Consider the following 19,704-nt stretch of genomic DNA (forward strand, 5'->3'; position numbering starts at 1 on the left):
TAATTAAGGTGGCAAAAAGTAACCCCATGGTGCTCCAGAGAGTGACCCTCCCTGGAGCAGACTCCTGGAATGACCTGTGGCACCGTGGAGAGAGGAGCCCACACTGCAGCAGGCTTGTTGGCAGGAGCTCTAATCCTGCAGAGGGGACCCATGCTGGAGCTGCCTGTTCCTGAAGGACTGCACTCTGTGCAGGGACCCACATCAGTGCAGTTTGTGAAGAGCTGCAGCCTGTAGGAAGGACTCATATTGGAGAAGTTCATGAGGAACTGTCTCCCGCTGGATGGACCCACACTGGAGCAGGGGAAAAGTGTGAGGCGTCTCATTGCCCCTCCCTGATTTGCTTAGCAGTGAATTAAACTGACTTCCCCAAGCTGAGTCTGTTTTGCCAGTGTTGGTAATTGGTAAGTAATCTCTCCCTGTCCTTATATCAACCCATAATCTTTTCATTATACATTCTCTCACCTGAGAGACCTTCAGCTGAGAAGGGAAAGGACAGAGTGGCTTTGGTGGGCAGCTGACCTCCAGCCAGGGCTAACCCACCCTCGCTGTTAAAGCAGTAATTAATTGCTTTGATACTGACTGGGTTCTGTAATCATCTGACCTGTTATTTAAAATAATAATCAAAGTTCTCTAATGACTCGCATGATTTAATTCCTTTAGGAGTCTTGCAACAGACGAGAGAATTTTGCCATGCGAGCTAACTTACATTAGCTGGAGAGCTACTGGCAAAGAATGCTTTTTAAATACAGTCAGGAAAAAGATGTCTTAAGCAAGAGCAGTGTGGGTGAAGGGAAAACAGGCTTTGGTAGGTGAACAGTGAGAAAGCTTGATTGCTTTCTGTTGCTCTAACACGTTTTTTGCTGCAAGCTGGACTAGAGTTTTTGGAGCAAAATTTTTACAGGATTTTACCTGGCAGTAAATGCTGTATCAGGCTAGAGCAGTGTTGAATCTGGGTTAAGTTGTCAGAAATTTCTAAGTGTGTGCCTATCAATAGTAAGTAATTATGCATATGCTCAGAAGGAATGCTAGCCAAGGGAAAGAAGGCACGCAGTTTTTTTTCCTCTCTAAATGTGGTGGAATCTGCAGTACCACAAAAGTATGCAGTAATCACTGACAGTGTAAAACTTTGTAATAGTGACCTATATATGTGCTGAATGCCTTTTTTTAAAGATATGCCTCTTCCTCCATGTTTTCTAAAATGCTTAAATTGGGCAGCTTTCCCTTCATGGCAGATGACAGCACTCCTATCTCAAATGTTTCTAGTGCTGGGCTGATTTTGCTAATGCTGGTTCACAATCAACACCAGGAAAATTATTCTGCCCCCCACCTTGCCAGCAGACATAAGAGTGGTTAGGTTGGACAGGAGTAGGAATCAGTCTGCTGCAGTGGTTGGACCACCAGAGAAGTGTTGCCTTCAGTCTTTGAATGGAAGAGCTAAAAGGAACTGAGGAATAATCAAATAGCCGACAAGTTGTCAACACTGCATTTTTAACAATGCCAAACGACAAGTCAGGATCTCACCAGCCTTTAAATGCTTGGATTTTGTTGTTCACTAGAGCAATTCTGAATCAAATAGCACTCAGAGAAATGAGTGCAACCAAGTGTGGTGACTCCCTTTTTGGTATTAATTATTTTTCAAAAACTGCAACACGTGGCTTTTTTCATTAAGTCTGTTTTTTTTTTTTTTTTTTTCCTTGCACTTTTACTCGATTATGGGTAACATTTATTTGTGTGGCCCCAGTTGTGGCTGCTGCGTTGGGAAGCTGTGTGGTCTTCCCCAACTGCTGAGTGTTTGCAAACCTTTTCAGTATGAACTGAATACACAGATGGTTTGTGTTTCAAAAAGAAAAAGAAAGGAGGGGATAGAACACAGGCTGTGTTGCACAACTCAGAGGTCAGCTCAAGGTCTGAAATGTTGAATTAGAACTGTTGGTGTAAAGAATTGCACAGCTTAAACTTCACAAAGAAACTGGCTTGAGTTATCCAAAGCTTCTGCCCTGGTTACAGCTAGTATACCTCCCTGGTGTGTACTTGTGTATTAGCAATTATAAGGAAAAAGCAGAGGCAAACCTTTAGGTCTCCTTCCATAGAGAAGAGTCCAGGGCTGCTTCCTTAGATCTTTCAGATCAGATCCTCTGCCACCTGAAGTATGTCCCATGTAACGTTAAAAATCATGCGGCCTTTTTTTGGATTATGTTTTTGTAAGAGCCTTAAAAAATGCTTAAATTTTAAGGCACGAACCACATATCAGTAGCAGAACACTGTAGGAGTTGGGCTTTTTGTTTGACTTGATGGATGTGAAAACATCACCAGTTAACTTTGAAATGTTTGGTGTGCTGCTGTTTCTAAGGCTGGAGAACCATACTTCCCTTTTGAAATAGAAAATGCACTTCACTGGCCTTGCTTTTGCTGACACCCATACAAAGAACAGAGCAGAAAGAAAGCGTATATCTAAATTACAAACCCAAAGCTTTGAGAGAGCTGTGAGCATGTATAGATATGTCAGGGATAATAGTGGGTGATTTGAAAAGAAACTAAATTTCTCTACTTCTGTGGCATGGGAAGGTGTGTTCCCAAAGATTTGCACTTCAGTGGCCCATTCAGCTGAATGGGTTTTGTCAACATCTGCCCGAAGTTCATTGCAGGATAAGGATGGGTAAAGTAAAAGCAAAACCCAGAAAACCCCAACACTGTTGGAGTGATTTTGGAAACCCTTGGTGAGCTGGGTGATTGAATAAAAGTTGCCCCTTGTCCTCTGGGCTGTGATGAGTTGACCCCCAATCCTCCTTTTGTCTGGAACTGGGAGTGTGTGGGCGCAGGCAAGTTTATTTGTGGTGTTTTACTCTGCAGGTACAACGGATTTACAGCGTGCTTCTTGTCAGTAACTCAGTTGGTAACTTGATCAGTGTCAATACATCGCTTCTGATCATCACCTCTTAGTGAGAGTAGAGATCTCAGTAGGGTCAATATTTTTGAGATGTGTGGGTATCGGGATGGAGGGGGCTTGGCTTTTAGAGAAATGGGTCAGGTTAAGGCAGTTAAGGGGGGAAGAAGATGGGTATACATGAAATACAGCAAAGGAGGTAAGATGAAGCTCTCCACTGGTCCATAAACCAGGTGCCCTGTCCCAGGAAAACAGAATCTTAATCAACTACAGATCCTCCAGTCTTTCAGACGTGAAATAAATATCCTAAAAAGAGTACCATTCATTCAGCTGTAATACTGTTTGACTCTAGTTTTCCTTGGTGTTGAAAACCAGCTTCACCTTGTCCCAGGTGATGTGTGGTGACATCTTTATTGGGGATGTGGTATTCACTTGGGGCGTGCCTGGGCATATCAACAGAATCCATGCTTCAATATTGGTCCTGGATTTTGGAAGGATCTGCATTTCAGCATTCCACTAGGCATTTTTCAACAAATGTGATTCTCAGTTGCACCTGTCTGACAAGAAAAACATTGTGAGGTTTGCAGCATCTTGTATTTTCAGAGGATCGGGCTGTAAATAATGGGGTTTGGTTGGCATGGTAGTTGGTAGTGTCTCAAGGGCTGCTATTGTGAACCCTGATTTACACGGCTGTGCAGGTACAGCCATAGCTGACACTTGGTGTGATTAACTAAATACCGTTGGGGAACTCATCTTAATTTCCTTTGCAAAGTAAGTTTGACTGTAGCTGATTCTTGATGAGACAATGTTCCTTCCACTCCTATCTCTGTAATTTAATATCCAGCTACTTCATGACTTGATCGCATTGTTTTAACCCTTTACTCACTCAATACAGACAAATGCTGATGCTTCAGTGCCTTCCCTTCCCTCTGGAACTTCTGTTGCAGATACAGGTTTTGCTTTGAGTCAGTAAAATAAGTTTGTGCTCTATGACCTAAAGAGAGAGGTTTGTCTTGCTGCCACAGCCTGCAAACAGGGTGGTCAAGGCCTCATGCAATACCCACTGGCTCACATCTGACAAAATGAGGTAATAAGAGTAGTTTCCAGTGGGCTCTAGATAATACAGGGTTGATGGCAAGTTTTCACTAAGTTAATTAAACTAGCAGCCTACTCAGAACCTTTCTCAGCTTTAGAAGGTCCCAGTGGGATGACTTACAAACTTTCTAAGTCTCACTCTTGGCTTGATGTGTTTGGAAGCTGGTGTGTGCATCCGTACAGTATTCTGTGCGAGATCACAGAATCACAGAATGTGTAGGTAGGAAGAGACCTTCAAGATCACCGAGTCCAACCCGTGCCCCAACACCTCAACTAGGTCATGGCACTGAGTGCCACATCCAGTCTTTTTTTAAACATATCCAGGAATGGTGACTTCACCTCCTCCCTGGGCAGACATGTAATCCAGTAATCTAGGCATTCCTCAAAGTTAAACATTCTGTGATTAAATGCTAATGAAGATACTAAAAGTTTAAAAACTTCAGGTTTGGATTCTCTTTGAGGTTTTGTGATGTGTCTTGTGTCTCAGGAGGCTTAGATGGCATCCTGTAACCTGAATTACGAAGCAATGGGTAGATGCTGACCCACTTATAGCACTGGCAGAGGATAAATATTTGCCATAATCCTTTACTTCAGGTCCTAACCAGACAAGGTGACAATGCAAACATGTATGGTGAACTACTGTCAAATGTGGGGTTTTTTCCCTTTTTTTTTTTTTTCTTCCCTTGTTTTGCTCCACCCCCCCCCCCCCCCACCTTCTAGATGAATTGTTTCTTCATACCTTACTGTTTGTTTTAGAGAGCAGGTTGCCTTGTACATGGGGATTAAAAGCTGGTGTAGCTGAAGGGCTGTATTTGATGTTAAGGCAGTGTTCTGTAACCCATTTCACTGCTCTACACCAGCTGGCTACAAGAGACTGTCACACTGTCATCACAGAGTGCTTGGATACTAGAACCACAGAAGAACCTGTGGACTGTACTTGTCTAGTACAGCTGAAGTATTTTGGACGAAGGAATGTACAAGAGGTAAAAGAATAGGAAACAGGTGCTGCAGAAAAGGTTGTTAAGGCTCTGAAAAACTTACTTTTGTATTAATATTGCTTGTTATGGCTCTGTGCAGATATTAAGCCAGGACCACAGGCCTAGGGCAGTAGGTACTTTTTAAAAGCATATACTATGGAAGTTTCAAAGAAGGAGTTCTCATTTTAAAATTCGGCTGAAACTTCAAAACCAGTAACACAGATGTGGAAGAAGCACAGACATTGTGCCTAAAATCCAATAAGCTGTCATATATCATGGTTGGCTCTCATACCTGGTAATGCTAGACTGAGCTGCAGGTTTTAGTTCTGGCAGCCCAAGCCCAGAGGACAGTCTTTCCTGCCTGTAATGTTCCTCTGTTCCATCACACAGTTCTGGCTCTCTTTGTAGTTAGAGATGAGCAGGTATAATTAACTGCTGTTCTCTGGAATTGAGATGTAATGAAGGATTGGCTTTTTAATGTTTTTACTTTGGTAAGAGTAAACTCTCGTCACGCTCTCACCACTACTAGCTGGCTGTTTTAGAGCAGTGAAACGTGCCATAAAATAATGTCATTTGGTCTCCCATAAATTACATGTTTGAGATGAGAAATGCATTTGTTATCAAGTGATAGCTTTGTTGTAGAACAGTCAATTCTAGATCAGGAGACGAGCAGGAACACAGATCAGGCTGGTGCCCTATGTTTCAGTAGATATTTTCGCTCTCTGTGCCTAGGTAATATTTCTTACTTTGTCATTCATACCACTTAAACTATCACTGCCACTGGTTACGTATACCTAAGAATTGTGATGCTTTCTTTTGAGAAAAGGGAACAGAAATGCTTCTTAGATTAGTTCCCAGTGGCTCAATGAAAATAGGTGAGTGGATAAATTCCCTGCATTGTAGTCTCAAGTGAGGTTGTGCAGCTGTTTCAAAAGATGAGTTAACTGCTCACCTATAGGGATTTCCTTAGTTAAGAAGACAAATAGAAGTTAAGTGAGGTATTTGATTTGCTTGACTTGAATTTATAGACATGGACTGTAAAATGAGAAAATCAGCATATCCTGTAGCTGTGGTGATCCCAGGTTAGTATCCAGCAAACAGCAAAGTGTCAAGATGCACTTTGTAGCTGCCTGGTGGTTCTGAAAACACATCTTCTGCTTCTGCCCTTGCAGAATGGAGCTTGGTAAAACCATGCCGAGAAACGTGAGAAGCTCAGTTGCTGTGTGTGCACTCTTTGTCCCCTCCTTATTAAATAAATAGACCGTGTATCTCCCTCTGCCATGGAACCTGTCATCACGATCAATAGGTTTCAGGATGACAGAATTGAACAGGTGTAGCAGTTGCTTCTCCTGTGAAATTGCTGCAGTGCTGATTCAGAAATTTTCAGTGAGCTGTAAAGCCAAGTGCTTTTGACTAAAAGATCCTTTTGTCTTGGATTCTTCCCTGCAGTTTATTATTGTGTCTGGAAGACACCTCCCACTGTGAGTTGTGGACTTTCAGCTTAATGTCAGTACTCATTAAATTGTACGAGCAAAAGAAAGTTAACAGACTGGAGTTAAACCACAGTAGAAGGAAGAATTTGGTGCACACTTCCAGGGAGTTTGCTTGCTTTTATATTGCTGCAGACAGCTTAGGTATGATAGGTATGTGTACTTTATAGCAGCGCTTCATGGATGTGCATTAAAATAATCTAAACCCTCTTACCTCCTGCCAGGTGGGATTGTACATATGGAGCAACTCAATCTAGTTGTTGCAGGCATGGAACAGATGGGGTTTTATTGTCTGGAGTGCTGGGGGTGCCTATGAGAGCAACGTCAGCAAGATCCTTGCCCCAAACAGCACTTGCTGAGACACAGTTTGCTGCAGGAAGATTGGCTTGGAAGCTTTACCTAAGTCTCCAGCAACCATGGTTGTGATGGCGTGTACGGGAGAAAAGGAGAGAGGGTTTGTGTCCATTTTGGTCTCTGTATTGTGTGTCATTTTCTTGCTGCCTTAAGCTTGAGCACTTTCCAACATACCACGTAGTAGAACGCTGAGCTCTTGCCACCTTGTTGGTTTAAAACACTTTGTGGAAGTGATTGCTCTCATTTCCATTTCATAAAGGAGAAACCAAGGTGCGTGAGAAGGAAAGGGAACTGCTGTGGCAAATCACAGAGAAACTGATTACTTACTGATTCTTGTTCCTGAACAACAACTACTTTATCTCAGGCCTCATTTTTGTAGTAAAGCAGCTTTGTGGAGTGTGATGAAAGACAACTATGCCCTTTCCTGCTTGCCTATTCCTAGCCTTCATAATGGATGAGTGCTGGAGTATTTGTCCACCTCAGTTCAGCCAGTTTTCATTGCAGAGGGTGAGTGAACTGGCTGCCTTTGCCGTGCACTCAGTTTTACTCAGTGAAGACTGAGATGCATTCCCTGCTGCCCAGTGCACTGTGCTGGCATGAGCAGATGAGAAGATGAATGTCTGCAGTGAGTATAAAGTCACCCTTGATTTCCTGTGAAGGGGTAAATACCAGCCAAGAGCTGCCGCTTTTCTGTTCCACTCTAGTGGAAGGTAGGAAGAAGTGAACTTGTGGCATTGCTTTTATTGTACAAGAAATATTTGAGGATCTGCAAGGAGAGTTTGTCAGGCACTGCATGCTGGACCTGTGAAGTAGGTGCAAAGGCCAGGTTCATGCAGGGAATGATGGCTCAGCAATTCCCATCTCTATAATAAGCTTTGCAACCTTTCTGTTCTTCCCTTAGCCTACTTTCAGCAGCTCCACAGTGCCTTACTTTGCTGCTCAGGATAAGAGGACAGTGTTGTCTTATGGGACTTTGGCAATGTAGCTGCTGTCAGGCAAGAGTGGGTATTAGACAGCTCATCTGCAATAACTTGATGGGGAGAGTCTGGAGGTCAGAGAAAACGTGCTGAAGAAATGCTGCCTTGCCTGAGCATAGTGATTTTGCTTTCCTTGCACATTGGACCCAGATGAGCTCATTGTGAGGTTAAGGAGGGTGAGGTACCTTCCTTACCAGGGTGGGTCACCTGGGCTGGAAGATCCTGTTAACTGGGGGACCAGTACCTTCGTGTTGCTGGTGCATTTCACTTCTCACATCTGATCTTACAGCTGGTGACAAATTAAATTGAGGAATTAATTAAACCTTTGCTTTCCATACGTGCCACATTAGTTTTCGTAGGAGCCCTTTCCAGTTGGCAGACGTTCCGTCTTCAGAAGTTCTTTTACTCTGGGCCTCTGCAGGGCAGCACTGTTGTTTCTGTTTATTGAGGAGCAACTCTAGGCAGTTTTTAAAGACTATAGACCTACATTTTTAAATGTTACTGTCTGGAGAGCTACTGCATCCACTGCAGAAACGAGTCCTATTACAATGAACACAGTGAGGGAAGGGGAATGCAGCTTACGTGGGGAGATCCTTCTCTCACCATAGCTCTAGGTGAGAGCCACAGTATGATGTCCCTATTTGGGGAATGAAAAAAACCCAGTGGGGCCCACATGGAGATTCTTCTGCTTCTCACCTTCCAGTGTATGTGTTTTTGAGGGAGAAAAGGGCAAGTAACAGTCACTTCAGGACTGGCCAATTTTGGCAGCCTCAAGAGCAGCTGAAGTAGAAACTTTCCAGCAGTTGGAGCTTTCTGGTTTGCAGAGGACAGGCTGCCCTAGGATCAATTCTTGTTTCTCTGATCCTCCCCGTTCTGCAGTTTTTCACCTCTGTTTATCTTGATCCTATCTGCCCTTCTCTCTCCTTTTTCCTATCTCTCTACTTCTTCTTTCAGTATTCTTTCTGTGTTTTTTCTGTCCATGGTTTATCTCAAACTGAGGTGTTTTGGGACAGTAAGTAGCAGCACTGTTACATATTCTGTTGCCAATGGGCTTTTCTGTGCTTTCCCTGTTCTCTTGCATTTGCAATCCTTAGCCCCTGGGACAGGCTTTCCACCACTCTGCATTGGTACAATACCTGTTACAGTGGGGCCCGCTTCTGCTGTCTAATAACATGATTGATACAGCTAGCACAGGTAAATTATTCATCTGCACTTTGAGGTTTCTAAATCGGGGTGATTCTTCCTGCAATTATTCTCTTCTTCATGAAGAATTAAATGAATGCAATAAATATGCAATAAATGCAAACATACATAAATGCAAGTGTCCTAGGTTGTTCATCCTGAGAAATATGCAGGTTCATTCATATGTATCTCCACATGTTTCTGGCATCATGGTGTGTAGGTGGCTTGAAGGGGTTAATGAAGAAGTGATGTTGAAAGGTGTGTTTTTTGGAGACCACTGGTATGCCTCGTGTATTTACTGAGGAGATCAATATCTCTCCCCAGGAGATTGAGGAATAAAGAATGTGGAGATGGTTTGTGATCTGCCTTAGTGCACTAAGCATTAACTTCAAGACAAGACACTGGGAACCAGTTTTTTAATTCCTGAGCCTTCTGTTTTTTCAGCATCCTTCCTTTGTCCAGTGACAGTCTCCCCTTGTCAGTTCACTGCTGGACTGTGGATCTGTCAGAGGAGGCAGTGTTGCTGAAGTGACATCTCTCAGTCCCTGGAGAATTGTGTCCCAAAGTGCTGTGAAATGTGTATGACAAATGGCAGCCAGCCCCACCAAGGGACTTGGCAGCGTGGAAACATCTAAGTGCATGTACTATGGAAGGCTGTGTGGGAACTGCAGCATTTTGTCTTTCAGCTGACACTTCACCATTTCCTTGTTTTACAAATGTGTTGAAGATGTTCATGCTTCATGAATACCAAACACAAGGGCTTTCTTTTTTCCCCCCCCCCCATGATCAATATGAAGATCTCAGTAGAACACATCATCACAAATCTTTTCTAAGTGTTTTAACTGCTCACTGCCCCCTCCCCAAAGCTGCTGGCTGGTATGGCAGTAATTGAGGCTATTACAGTGTAAAAATATATCATTGCCAAGGATCAGCTGTTATGTGCTGGTGTGGGAACTAATGGTGGCAGAACCACTGGTTCCTTTGTCAGTAACAGAGAGACTGTGTTTCAAAGTTCTGGTCTCCCGTCGTCTCCAGGATCAAATGCCAGTGTAGAAGCATCTCTGCAAAGCGAATTCCAGCTGTTAATCAGTGAATATCCCAGGAGGCCAGTTGCTAGAAACATGCCCCAGGGACAGGATATATTTTGAAAGATGGAAGAATAGCAGAGGTGTATAAGAGTAGCTGATGCAGAAAGATGCTTTTTGGCTTGGATAGCAATGGAATTTCTCATTGCAGATGAGTGAGAAGGAACTGCAGCATGTGCAGAGCTTGGCCCTGGTGGGTATGATGGGCAGTAAGAACCTGGCTACACAGAGCCAGGACTGAATCCAAGTTCTTCATGCTTCTCTGCTGCAGGGTGCCTGTGGGTTCAGGAAAGCACCTCTGCAGATGGTCAGGCTGGGGAGGAATTCTTCATAGTTAAAACAAATTAAACAGCTGAACTTCATCTAATCACTGAGGAGTTGTCCATTCACCTTTCGGGAAATGAGGAAGGAGACTTGAATTCTTTTCCTTCCTTAATATCTGTTGTTTCTTACTGCAGTGGCAGCTGGTTGCTGGTTTTGCTTTCGCTGGGTGAATCCCAGCTGTGATTGCAGGTGCCGCTCCAGTAGCTCAGATCCAGGCAGGGACTTGTGAGCAGGCAGCCCATGTTGAAGTGCTTCACAGCAGTGGGTACAAATGAATGCTAAATCTGTTCCCTGGTAGATGTTGGAACCATGTGAGTGCACTGAACCCCTCTGAGCTGCCAAACCTTCTGTCAAGCCAGAAGTTAAGTTGTTGTAAGTCTTGTGTTCCATTTTCTTTCAATAACTTGCAGTGTGTCCTGTAGGAGTATAAATATGAATCCAGCCAGGCATGAAACATGCAGCTTGAAAGAGTGTTGGAGAGGCTGGGTAATGGACAGTGTGATTGTGACTCTGGTCACACTGAGATGGGAAGAGTCTGGGCATGTCTCAGCCTGTGTGTTTGTCCTTCTCCAGAGGAAAGGAGGTTACGGGAAGCCTGGCAGAGGCACCACTGAATTTGTTTTCTGGATGTAAGTGTCAAGGTTGGTGAGAAGGCAGAAGTCCCCCTGTGCCAAATGTGTATGGGTGCTGCAGGAGTGACTGGCCCTGTGTGCTGACTGGCACCTGATGTGTTGATGATGTGTGGCTGGGAATGTCGCAGTGAAGGTAGCACAGCCAGGAGCCGTGAGTGAGATGATTCTGTCCTGCTGCTCTGCTCTCTGAGACCCACCTGGAGTGCAGTGCAGTGTCCAGCTCTGGTGTCCTCAGCACAGGAAAGACATGGACATGTTGGAGCCAGTGCAGGGGAGGCCATGAAAGTGATCATGGGATAAACCCTTCCATGAACATGTGATGGGAGAGCTGGAGAAGAAAAGGCTGTGGGTAGACCTTTTTGAAGCCTTTCAGTACTTAAAGGGGACTTATAAGAAAGCTGAGGAAAAACGTTTTAGCAGAGCTTGTTGCAACAGGATGAGGGATAATGGTTTTAACTAGGAGAGTTGATATAGATTATATATGAGAAGTTTTAAACAATGAGGGTGGTGAGGCATTGGAACAGGGTGGATGAACCCATCCCTGGAGACATTCAAGGTCAGGTTGGATGGAGCTCTGAGCAACCTGATCTTGTTGAAGATATGCCTGCTCATTGCGGGGGAGTTCTGCTAGATGAGCTTTAAAGGTCCCCCTACAACTGAAACAATTATGTGAGCCTATAAATTGCAGATTCTGTTTGGGTTGGAGGTTTTTTGGTTTTTTTTTTCTCCCCGCTCCCACTCTCCACACCTTCCACACTCTGAGTATTTAAAGAAGTAAGGAGGCTTCTAGGTAGGTTTTTATCCACTTGCTTTGACTGACATGAGTAACTATCATGTATTCCTAGACTGGGGCACAAGCTCTTAGCTTTGATGAGGTCTGGAAAAAGCAGCTGAAAGTCCTTCTGCAGGGGGAGGAGTGAGGAGAAGGGAACCCATTAGAGTACAACAGAGAGAACTGGAGTGAATTTTCATGCTGATGAATATGAGAGTGGAAGCCCTGACTGCTGCTGCAGTGTAATCTGGCTGAGCAAGTGTTCTCCAGGCACAGTCAGAACTCATCTGTGCTGAGCACTGACTTGGCCTGTTCCCATGATGAATATTTACCTCAGCAGTGGGTCTCATGAGTGATGTCCCAACTAGAGCAGTTGCCAACTCTGTCCCAGGGAGTCTTTACTGTCATGCCATTTATCTTCTCAGCAACACCTGACAAGCAGAAGGAAGGCCGAGGAAATGCTCCAGGTGCAGTTTGGCGGGATTTTTTTCCCCAATTATTATTTTACTTTCAATTTTAGATTTCTCACATCTGCTTCTAGATCCACTTGGAAGGGAAAGGGAGTGGTACAGATTGGTACAGCTAGTGAGAGAAATGAGGCAGAAGAGCAGGGCTGACCAGTATTTGCTGCTGTGTTTGGGATAATTGACATAAGTTATCTCTAATGATCTAAACTGTGGATGAGGGCTTGAAGTCATTATGGTAAGAATTCAAAATGTAGTGGTTGTAGTGATGATTGACTACAAGTAAGAGCCAGCTGCAACATTTTAAATTGAGTGAAAATCCAAAGCAATAAGCCGTTAGCTTCATCATATCAAGCAACAAAGTTCCTGAGGAGCTGCAGTTTCCTGAGCAGGATGGGGCAGTGATGGCCAGGTTTGCTGTCGCTCTGCTGGAATGCAAAGCAATTTGCAACCTGTTCCCAACAATTCCCCCTGCCAGAGCAGCAAGCACAGTCCAGTGTCTGCTGGGACAAATGCACCCATGTGTAGGACGATGCCTGTGCTTGCAATTTCCAGCAAGCTTGCGTCAGGATCTGCGCTGGCCTCAGCAGGGAGTGGGCCTCTGGCAAAGCAAGCGGTACTTTGTGGTGAGGAAGGAATTTCTTACAGGACTGGCTCCACGTGCACCTGCTCAGACTGGCAGGAAATTGCTGCTGCATCTCTAAGCTGTTTCTGAGACCTCTGAAAATTTCCCTCCTTTGTTTCAGAGCCATCATCAATCACTTCAACCCGAAGATTGAGTCTTATGCTGCAGTGAATCACATATCACAGCTCTCTGAGGACCAGGTAAGCCAGGCGTGCCATGGCCTTTTTTCACGTTGACCTCTGGAATATGTGTGTTCAGGAGCACCTCGTGCTCGCTGGGACTGATGATGTGGCAGCAGTAAGAGATGCAAACGGGACTCATGTTCCTTGTTCAGATGCTGGTGGGAGAAAGAAAAGCAAGAATTGCTTTGGCCGGTTTTGCCACAGAGATTTTGGCCCCGCAGATGTAGAAGGATGGGTACGAACAAGGAAAATATTCAGCATTGTCATCGAGTGTGTTTGGAGACTGTGAGGATGCTGGCGTTTAGAATGGGACAGGGAGTTTTTGGCAGTTAACTCAGTTATCAGAGAACTGTTGAGCGTAGTTTGATTTTTTTTTTTTTCTTTTGGTGATATCGGGGACCTAGAACTCTGACAACAGCTGGTGGAAATATTCTAGGGTAATTGAATTCAGTTGGGTTAGATTTTAAAAAGCAGAGGTTTTTAATAAAGATTGTGTTACGTTTCCCTTCCTTAATTTGTCCTGGTTTGCTATCTTCGTGTTCTGCTTGTATTGCATAAATTTGTAAACGTGGCTTTTTGAAAATAGGCTACTGTGACTGGTCTCGGGAATGGGAGAGATGGCCTATTTCCCAAAATAAAATATCAGAATTATACATTAATCACTCTTAGAGAGATAAATGACTCTGCAGGAGCATGTGGTGGGCAAAATGCAGAGCTGCCATGAGAGCTTGGGGAATCATCCCAGACACAGCTGCATCAACAACTCTTGACCTCCTGGAGAAGAAATTGTTTATGCAGTCCAGGACAGATTTCATTTAAGTCACCTTGGGTGACTTCCACTGGATGGGATCCCATTCTTATGCTTCCTAAAAGGTCCTGACTGACTGTAGGACCTTGTGCTGCAATTCATTTCTCTTTTTGTCCATGATATTTTTACTATTTCTTGATTATACCCTTCCATGTTTCCCACTAACCTTTTCATTTATTAACCTACTTGATCTGTAATATGTAACACCCCAAAGACTTGGGATGAATGCTGTACTCAGGCAGTGAGGGGAAAAAAGGTGGTCACTACTGGTTTTTATTCTCTTCTTGGATAGAAGAACGTTGGTTTTAATTCACTCAATTTTTCTTATTGTTCTGCCTCTGAGAGTCACTATATCCACAGCTATGCTTTGTGATGGTTTGTGTTATCAATCCTCATTCATTGATCATTCATTCACTGATTACATCAACCCAGGCCTCTAAAAAAAGAAAAGCCTTTGATAGCCCAATTTAAAACTGGAGGCTTGGATAGAGGGGAATTTTGTATAGTCTTTCAGTTTGAGAAAGGAAATGAGCTTTTCACTGCCAGCTCTGTGTAGTATTCATCCCCCAGCAGTTCAGGGAGGTCAGGTTTAATCCTTTCTTCCTTGTGTGTTATTCTTTAAATAAAATCCCTAGCAGCAGGCAGATAATGAAATCAGTGCTGATGCATGAAGCATTTTGAGGAGGATGATTAGGAAGTTGAAAGACAGACAGATTTCTCTTTTTTCTTTTCTCCCTTCATGCTTTCTCTCAACATAGGGAGAACATCAAACAAAATAAAGCAATAATAGCCCCAGATGAACTGCAGAGAAATAAGGGAGATGTCACTGTGATGAGGAAGTGTGTGGTCCCAGGGTATTTATTCAGCACTCTGCACTTTACTGCACAAGGAGGAGAGGGATGGAGACTTCTTCCTTCCACTTTCAGTTATGCCACTGAGCTCAGGTCTGTGTGTTTGGACTGTGGTTTCCCCTCTGTCAGTAGCTGTAAGTACCTGAGATGCACTGGTAGTTGGCCCAGATCAAGCCCAGGGTCTGGCTTTTGTGGGCTGACAGAATTTGCTGTTTTCATTGTGTGAGCTGTTCTGCATGTGTGTGGGATGGATCAAGCTTGCATTTGGCTGCTGCAGTCTCTTTCCTTTTTTGTTATTCCTTCCAGCTGTACCTTTGTTTTAACTCGTGTGTTCACTTAATTACCCATTTCTCTGTTCTCCTTAAATATTTTCTACACAGAATCCACCATCCTTTATAGCCCTGTCTTTTCAAGTGTACCACATTAAAATATTTAATGCTGACATTTAGCTTGTGTGTCCACACACAGATACTACATTTGGGACTGGTCATTTGCTCCTTTGAGTGATTCCGGCAGTTTCAGGAGGCTGGTGTTTCTTTACTGAAAACATTTGTTTTTTGAATTTTAAGGGTCAAACTTTCTTTTTAATGATGGTTTCCTTCTCAGACATGAGTCTTTCACCAGATTCTCATATGGCTTCTTACACTTCTCTGTGGTATCTGAGAATCTTCTGCTTATCAGGCAGGTATGTCTTTGACATAGCTTTGTCTGAAGGGGAATTTCCAGCTGCTTTGCTTTGTTTCAAATTCACCTGAAGCTAAGTTTTGGCACCCTGTTCATGTGTTAGATTATTTATTTTTATGTTTTTATATTTTAATATCCTTAAATGTAGGTAGGTAATCAGTTGAAAGAGATTTTGCTCTATCTTCTTTCCTAATCCTCTTGAAGCCTTTATTACCTTGTTAATTACTAATGTCCATTTATTACTATTCTAAGTCTGTCATTTCAGCGCTTTCTCCTTTTTTATTTGCAAGCATTAATTTTAACAGTGTTACATGCTGGGGGGATTTGTAGGCCCTTGAAAATGATGAGCATGGGATTGTTTTAAGCATAGGCTGTTAATGCCACTGTATGTTCTCAGCCCTAGAGCCTTCCAGGAACCATAGTCTGAATATACAGCTTTTTGGTCTAGGCAAGTATATTTGTAAAACTTCGTGGAACTGCTTTGCTGACTGTTGTGGGGTTATCCAGTGTTAAGGGGTTTATCCAATGTTCTGATCAGAAATACTGGAAAAAGTCCTTTTCTATCCCATATTCTCTCCAGCAAAGGGTGGGAGATTCCCAGGGGCAAGCGAACGATGAGTGACTTCAGTCCATAAACACTGTGAGATCCTCAGTGCCTTCTGCAAAGCATTTCCTTGCCAAGTCAAGCTCAGAGTCCTTTCTAGTCCTTAGCTGTTGTGACCTTGCTGTAGTTCCTCACCATGAAGCAGGGAATATTTCAGCCAGTTATTGGCATCTTTCCTCACTTGCTATTTTGTTTAAGCTGACTGTAGTGTTAATTTGTTGTTTTGTGGTATTCTCCCTCTCAACACATTTGGTGCCTCCCTGCACATCCTTTAAGGGACTGAGAGATGCTGCACGGTCAGAAAGATCAGGTTGGCCATTAACTGCCAATGTAATTTTAGCTCTTCCATGCAAGTGATTATTCCCATGTCTTCAGAGAGGTTTTGGTACATTCTTGAGTAAAAGGGCAAAATAGGCTTTTATGAAATTAATTCGTAGGCTTATCTGTACTTTCCAGATGATTGGACTGCCTTGTACTTAATATGTTGGAGGCAGTAGACTTTCTCAGTGCCATATCTGATCTGAGAAGCTCCCAAAATATTTTCTAGTATAAGCAGTCGTAGCGAACAGGGTCGAGGCAGTGAGGAAGCAGCAACACAAGAGTTGCTTCGGAAGAGCAGATGCAGACAGAGTGAAAGCATGGCCTGAACAGGCTAGGTGGGGTCTCACATCTGCCCCTTTTCTGGTTATGAAAGGGCAGCTGTTTGTAAGAAGGCAGCTCTCTGCCTGATAGCATTGTAGCACCGCTTTCAACAAAGGCTAAAGTGAGAGGAACCCAGTAGTTTTGGTTGAATCGTCCCTGAGTGGGAATGTGTTGTGGCGCCTTACGTGCCAATCAAGTCTTGTGCCAGTTAGAAATTTGCTCACTAAGGTCTCATTTTTTCTTTGACATTTTTTTCTTTCCATGATTTCCTCTCTAAGGGTCTTAAAATTGAGATGTCAGACACACAGGACTGATAATGCTTGTTAGTCAGGACCATCTCTCTGCATTTTTTAATAGAAGCCTCTCTTTCTTCCCAGCCACAGTGGGGACAGTATAGCATCTCCAAAATGGAGGTAAAGTTCAGTGTGACTGCTGTGAGCACCTGTTTTATGTCTGGTAATTGCAGATGGAAAGTGCTGGGAGCCAGAACAGATTGTGATGGGAAAACACGACAACTCTATCTCTTCTGAAATTGTGACAAATGAGTGTAATACTTGGGTTGTTTCACGTTGTAGTACCTTTGTAACTCAGGTAGAACCATGGAATTGTTTCAGGCTGGAAGAGACCTTTAAGATCATCTGTTCCAACAACTAACCCAGCACTACCAGTAACTGCAATCCAGTTTGGTCAGGTCAACTCACAAAGCCATTTTCTTTTCACGGAGGTGAATGGATGCCCCTCCTTGCCACCCCAATCCACACAGCCTCTGTTACCTGGTAAAGCTCTGAGGGACTAACCTGCGGTGCTGCTCAAGGAGGTTCCGCAAGTGACTTGCATAGAAAGACACAAAAGGGTGTAGTTGGTTTTAGGTGCCCTAAAATGTTTTCATTCCAAGCCATTGGTGTCAGGGTTTATTCAGTTTGTTCTAGTTTCCATAACTAGTAGCAAAATCGCTGGCAGATACTAAATGCTTTGTCTTTTTTTAGCACTGCTGGCAGTGGTGTTAAAAGCCTCTTGGCAATGTCTGTGTTTGATATTTTTTAAATGCCGAGTACTGTCAGTACTAGGTACTACCGCAGTAAATTCCCCCTAATCTCTTACATTAGTATAATGTGTCGTGAGGACTTGAGAAATACTTTGTAATGGTCTTGGCATAATGGTGCTTCACTTCTGAAATGCAGTGACCTTTGGGGTAGAAGGTCTCAAGCCTTTTAGTGTTTTCTTGCACACAGTAGTGGGAATGTGAAACTCCAGCTAAGGAGGGATCACCAAGGCAAGGCCTTAATTTAAAGTCATCGTGTCTTTGCAAATGAGGCAGGGATGTTGGCTTTCATGGTCTCATTATAGACACCTACTCATGACTAATGGCTTGAAACAGATTTTATCATTTAAATAGAAAGAGCAGAGCTGCACTGAGTGAAATGGGAAAGGATCTATATAAAAAGTCTTCTGGAATTGGCAAATTGCTGGTTTGCTTAGCTGATGGGAGTTTTCTCTGTTTTAGCTATTGTCTTCTTTTGTTGTTGTCGTTGCTTTTGTTGTTTTTTGTTTTATCAGAGAAATGTCCCTGCTATTTACCAACTTCTCAGACTGCTTTATGCAGTGTGCCAGACTGAATGGGTCTGAACAGGCTCCAAGGTCTGATCAGCTTTGCAGCAAGGAGATTTGAAGCTGGAGGTGAGCTTTGGAGCAGTGACATTGTGCTGTGTAGTGCCTTTTATTAACATGCAGAATGCAGTAAACTGTGCGTCAGTGGAAGAGGGGGGACAACTGTGCTAGGCCATTAGAGAGACAAAAGAAGGACTTTGATTTTTAGAACCAGCTGCAACTGGAGTGATTCAACCCTATTCCAGTAAGAAATGGGAGAAACCCTTCATTCTCTTCCTTCAGGCTCAACACAAAGGTGCCCCAGCATCCTGCCTCTTACTGTTGGTGTAGCTTTTAGCTGCTCTGGGGTGACCCCAAAAACCTTGGCTGCTCCTGGAGCAAAGGAGTCTTTCCACCCTTTGTGCCCTCCGGATGCTGAGGCTTGTCTTGCTTCCACCACTCCTGTGAGCTGCCTTCTTGGGCAGATAAGGGACTGCCTTGAAGTACAAACTAGTTACAAAGTCCATTAACCTTCAAAGCAAGGTCTGCCTTCAGTTTTTACAGCTGTTTCAACATCCTCGCTTGGCTTTGCCACTACATCAGGGACTGATAGGGGGCCAAGGACTGCAGTAGTACAGGTGAGCACTGATTGCTGGGGGCTCAGCTTGGAAGAGCTGCCTTGGGGAGCTGCTACTCCCTGCTGGCTGCCACTGAGTGGAATCTCCTGGAGCTAGGTAAGTTTCTGTGCTGGGGCTACAGAAGCTACACTCGGCAGTGTGAGTTATGAGCCCAACCTGATTCACAGCTGGCAATGTGCTGAGCACAAACCATAGGTTCAACTTTGTAATAAGCTCCCCAGTCCACATTGTGGAGACAGGCTGATGTTGCTCTAGTTCCAGTGCTTGTCCACTGTACCAGTGAGTCTGTTTCACAGAACACTTCTCAGATGCCTGGCAGATTTGCTTTATAGGGGCGTCTTTTGCATGTACTTGCTTTATATTGCTTCTAAACCTAGAAAAGGGGCTGTGGCAGGGGTGGAACTAGAGGAAGGGGCTGCAGGGTGAGGTCTGAACTCCTTCCTGCTGTCAGTGTGCTGCTTTGAGCAAACCTTGGGCCCTGTGTCCTCCCGAGTGAGGGAAGCTGGTGGGGAGCTCTTGGGGAGCCAGGCAGCGTTTGAAGTGCTGTGTGATCTGCCGAGGAAGCGCGGAGCAGTGTTACGGATTCCCGTTACTGTTAAGTGCCTTCATAGGGTAGGGAAAGCTCCACAGAGGATTGCAACAGAATGATCAAAACAGTCTGCATTTATAAAGATTAAATTACAACTCTGCACATCTGTGATTAAAGCAGAAGCTGTCAACGTCTGGCTTGTGTGAACGTACAATTCGATTTGCATTTTGTAAAACTTCAGATTGAGAAGGTTCTTTAATCCCTTGTGAAACAGGAACAATAGGTGTTGGCTTTTGCCATAATGCCTATAGATACCAT

General features: G+C 43.8%; 1 protein-coding gene across 7 annotated transcripts in view; it reads left to right on the plus strand.

Annotated features, from left to right (window-relative positions):
* The window catches only part of ARMH3 (armadillo like helical domain containing 3), a 122,629-nt gene that overhangs the window by 75,839 nt on the left and 27,086 nt on the right, over positions 1-19,704 (plus strand). For all 7 annotated transcript variants that reach the window (XM_040071558.2, XM_040071564.2, XM_040071559.1 and 4 more), the window contains one exon: positions 12,983-13,061. In XM_040071558.2, the coding sequence (XP_039927492.1) occupies positions 12,983-13,061 (79 nt within the window). The remainder of the gene's footprint in view (positions 1-12,982; positions 13,062-19,704) is intronic.

This window comes from Hirundo rustica, chromosome 8, assembly GCF_015227805.2.
Source record: "Hirundo rustica isolate bHirRus1 chromosome 8, bHirRus1.pri.v3, whole genome shotgun sequence".
In the NCBI taxonomy this organism is placed as follows: domain Eukaryota; kingdom Metazoa; phylum Chordata; class Aves; order Passeriformes; family Hirundinidae; genus Hirundo; species Hirundo rustica.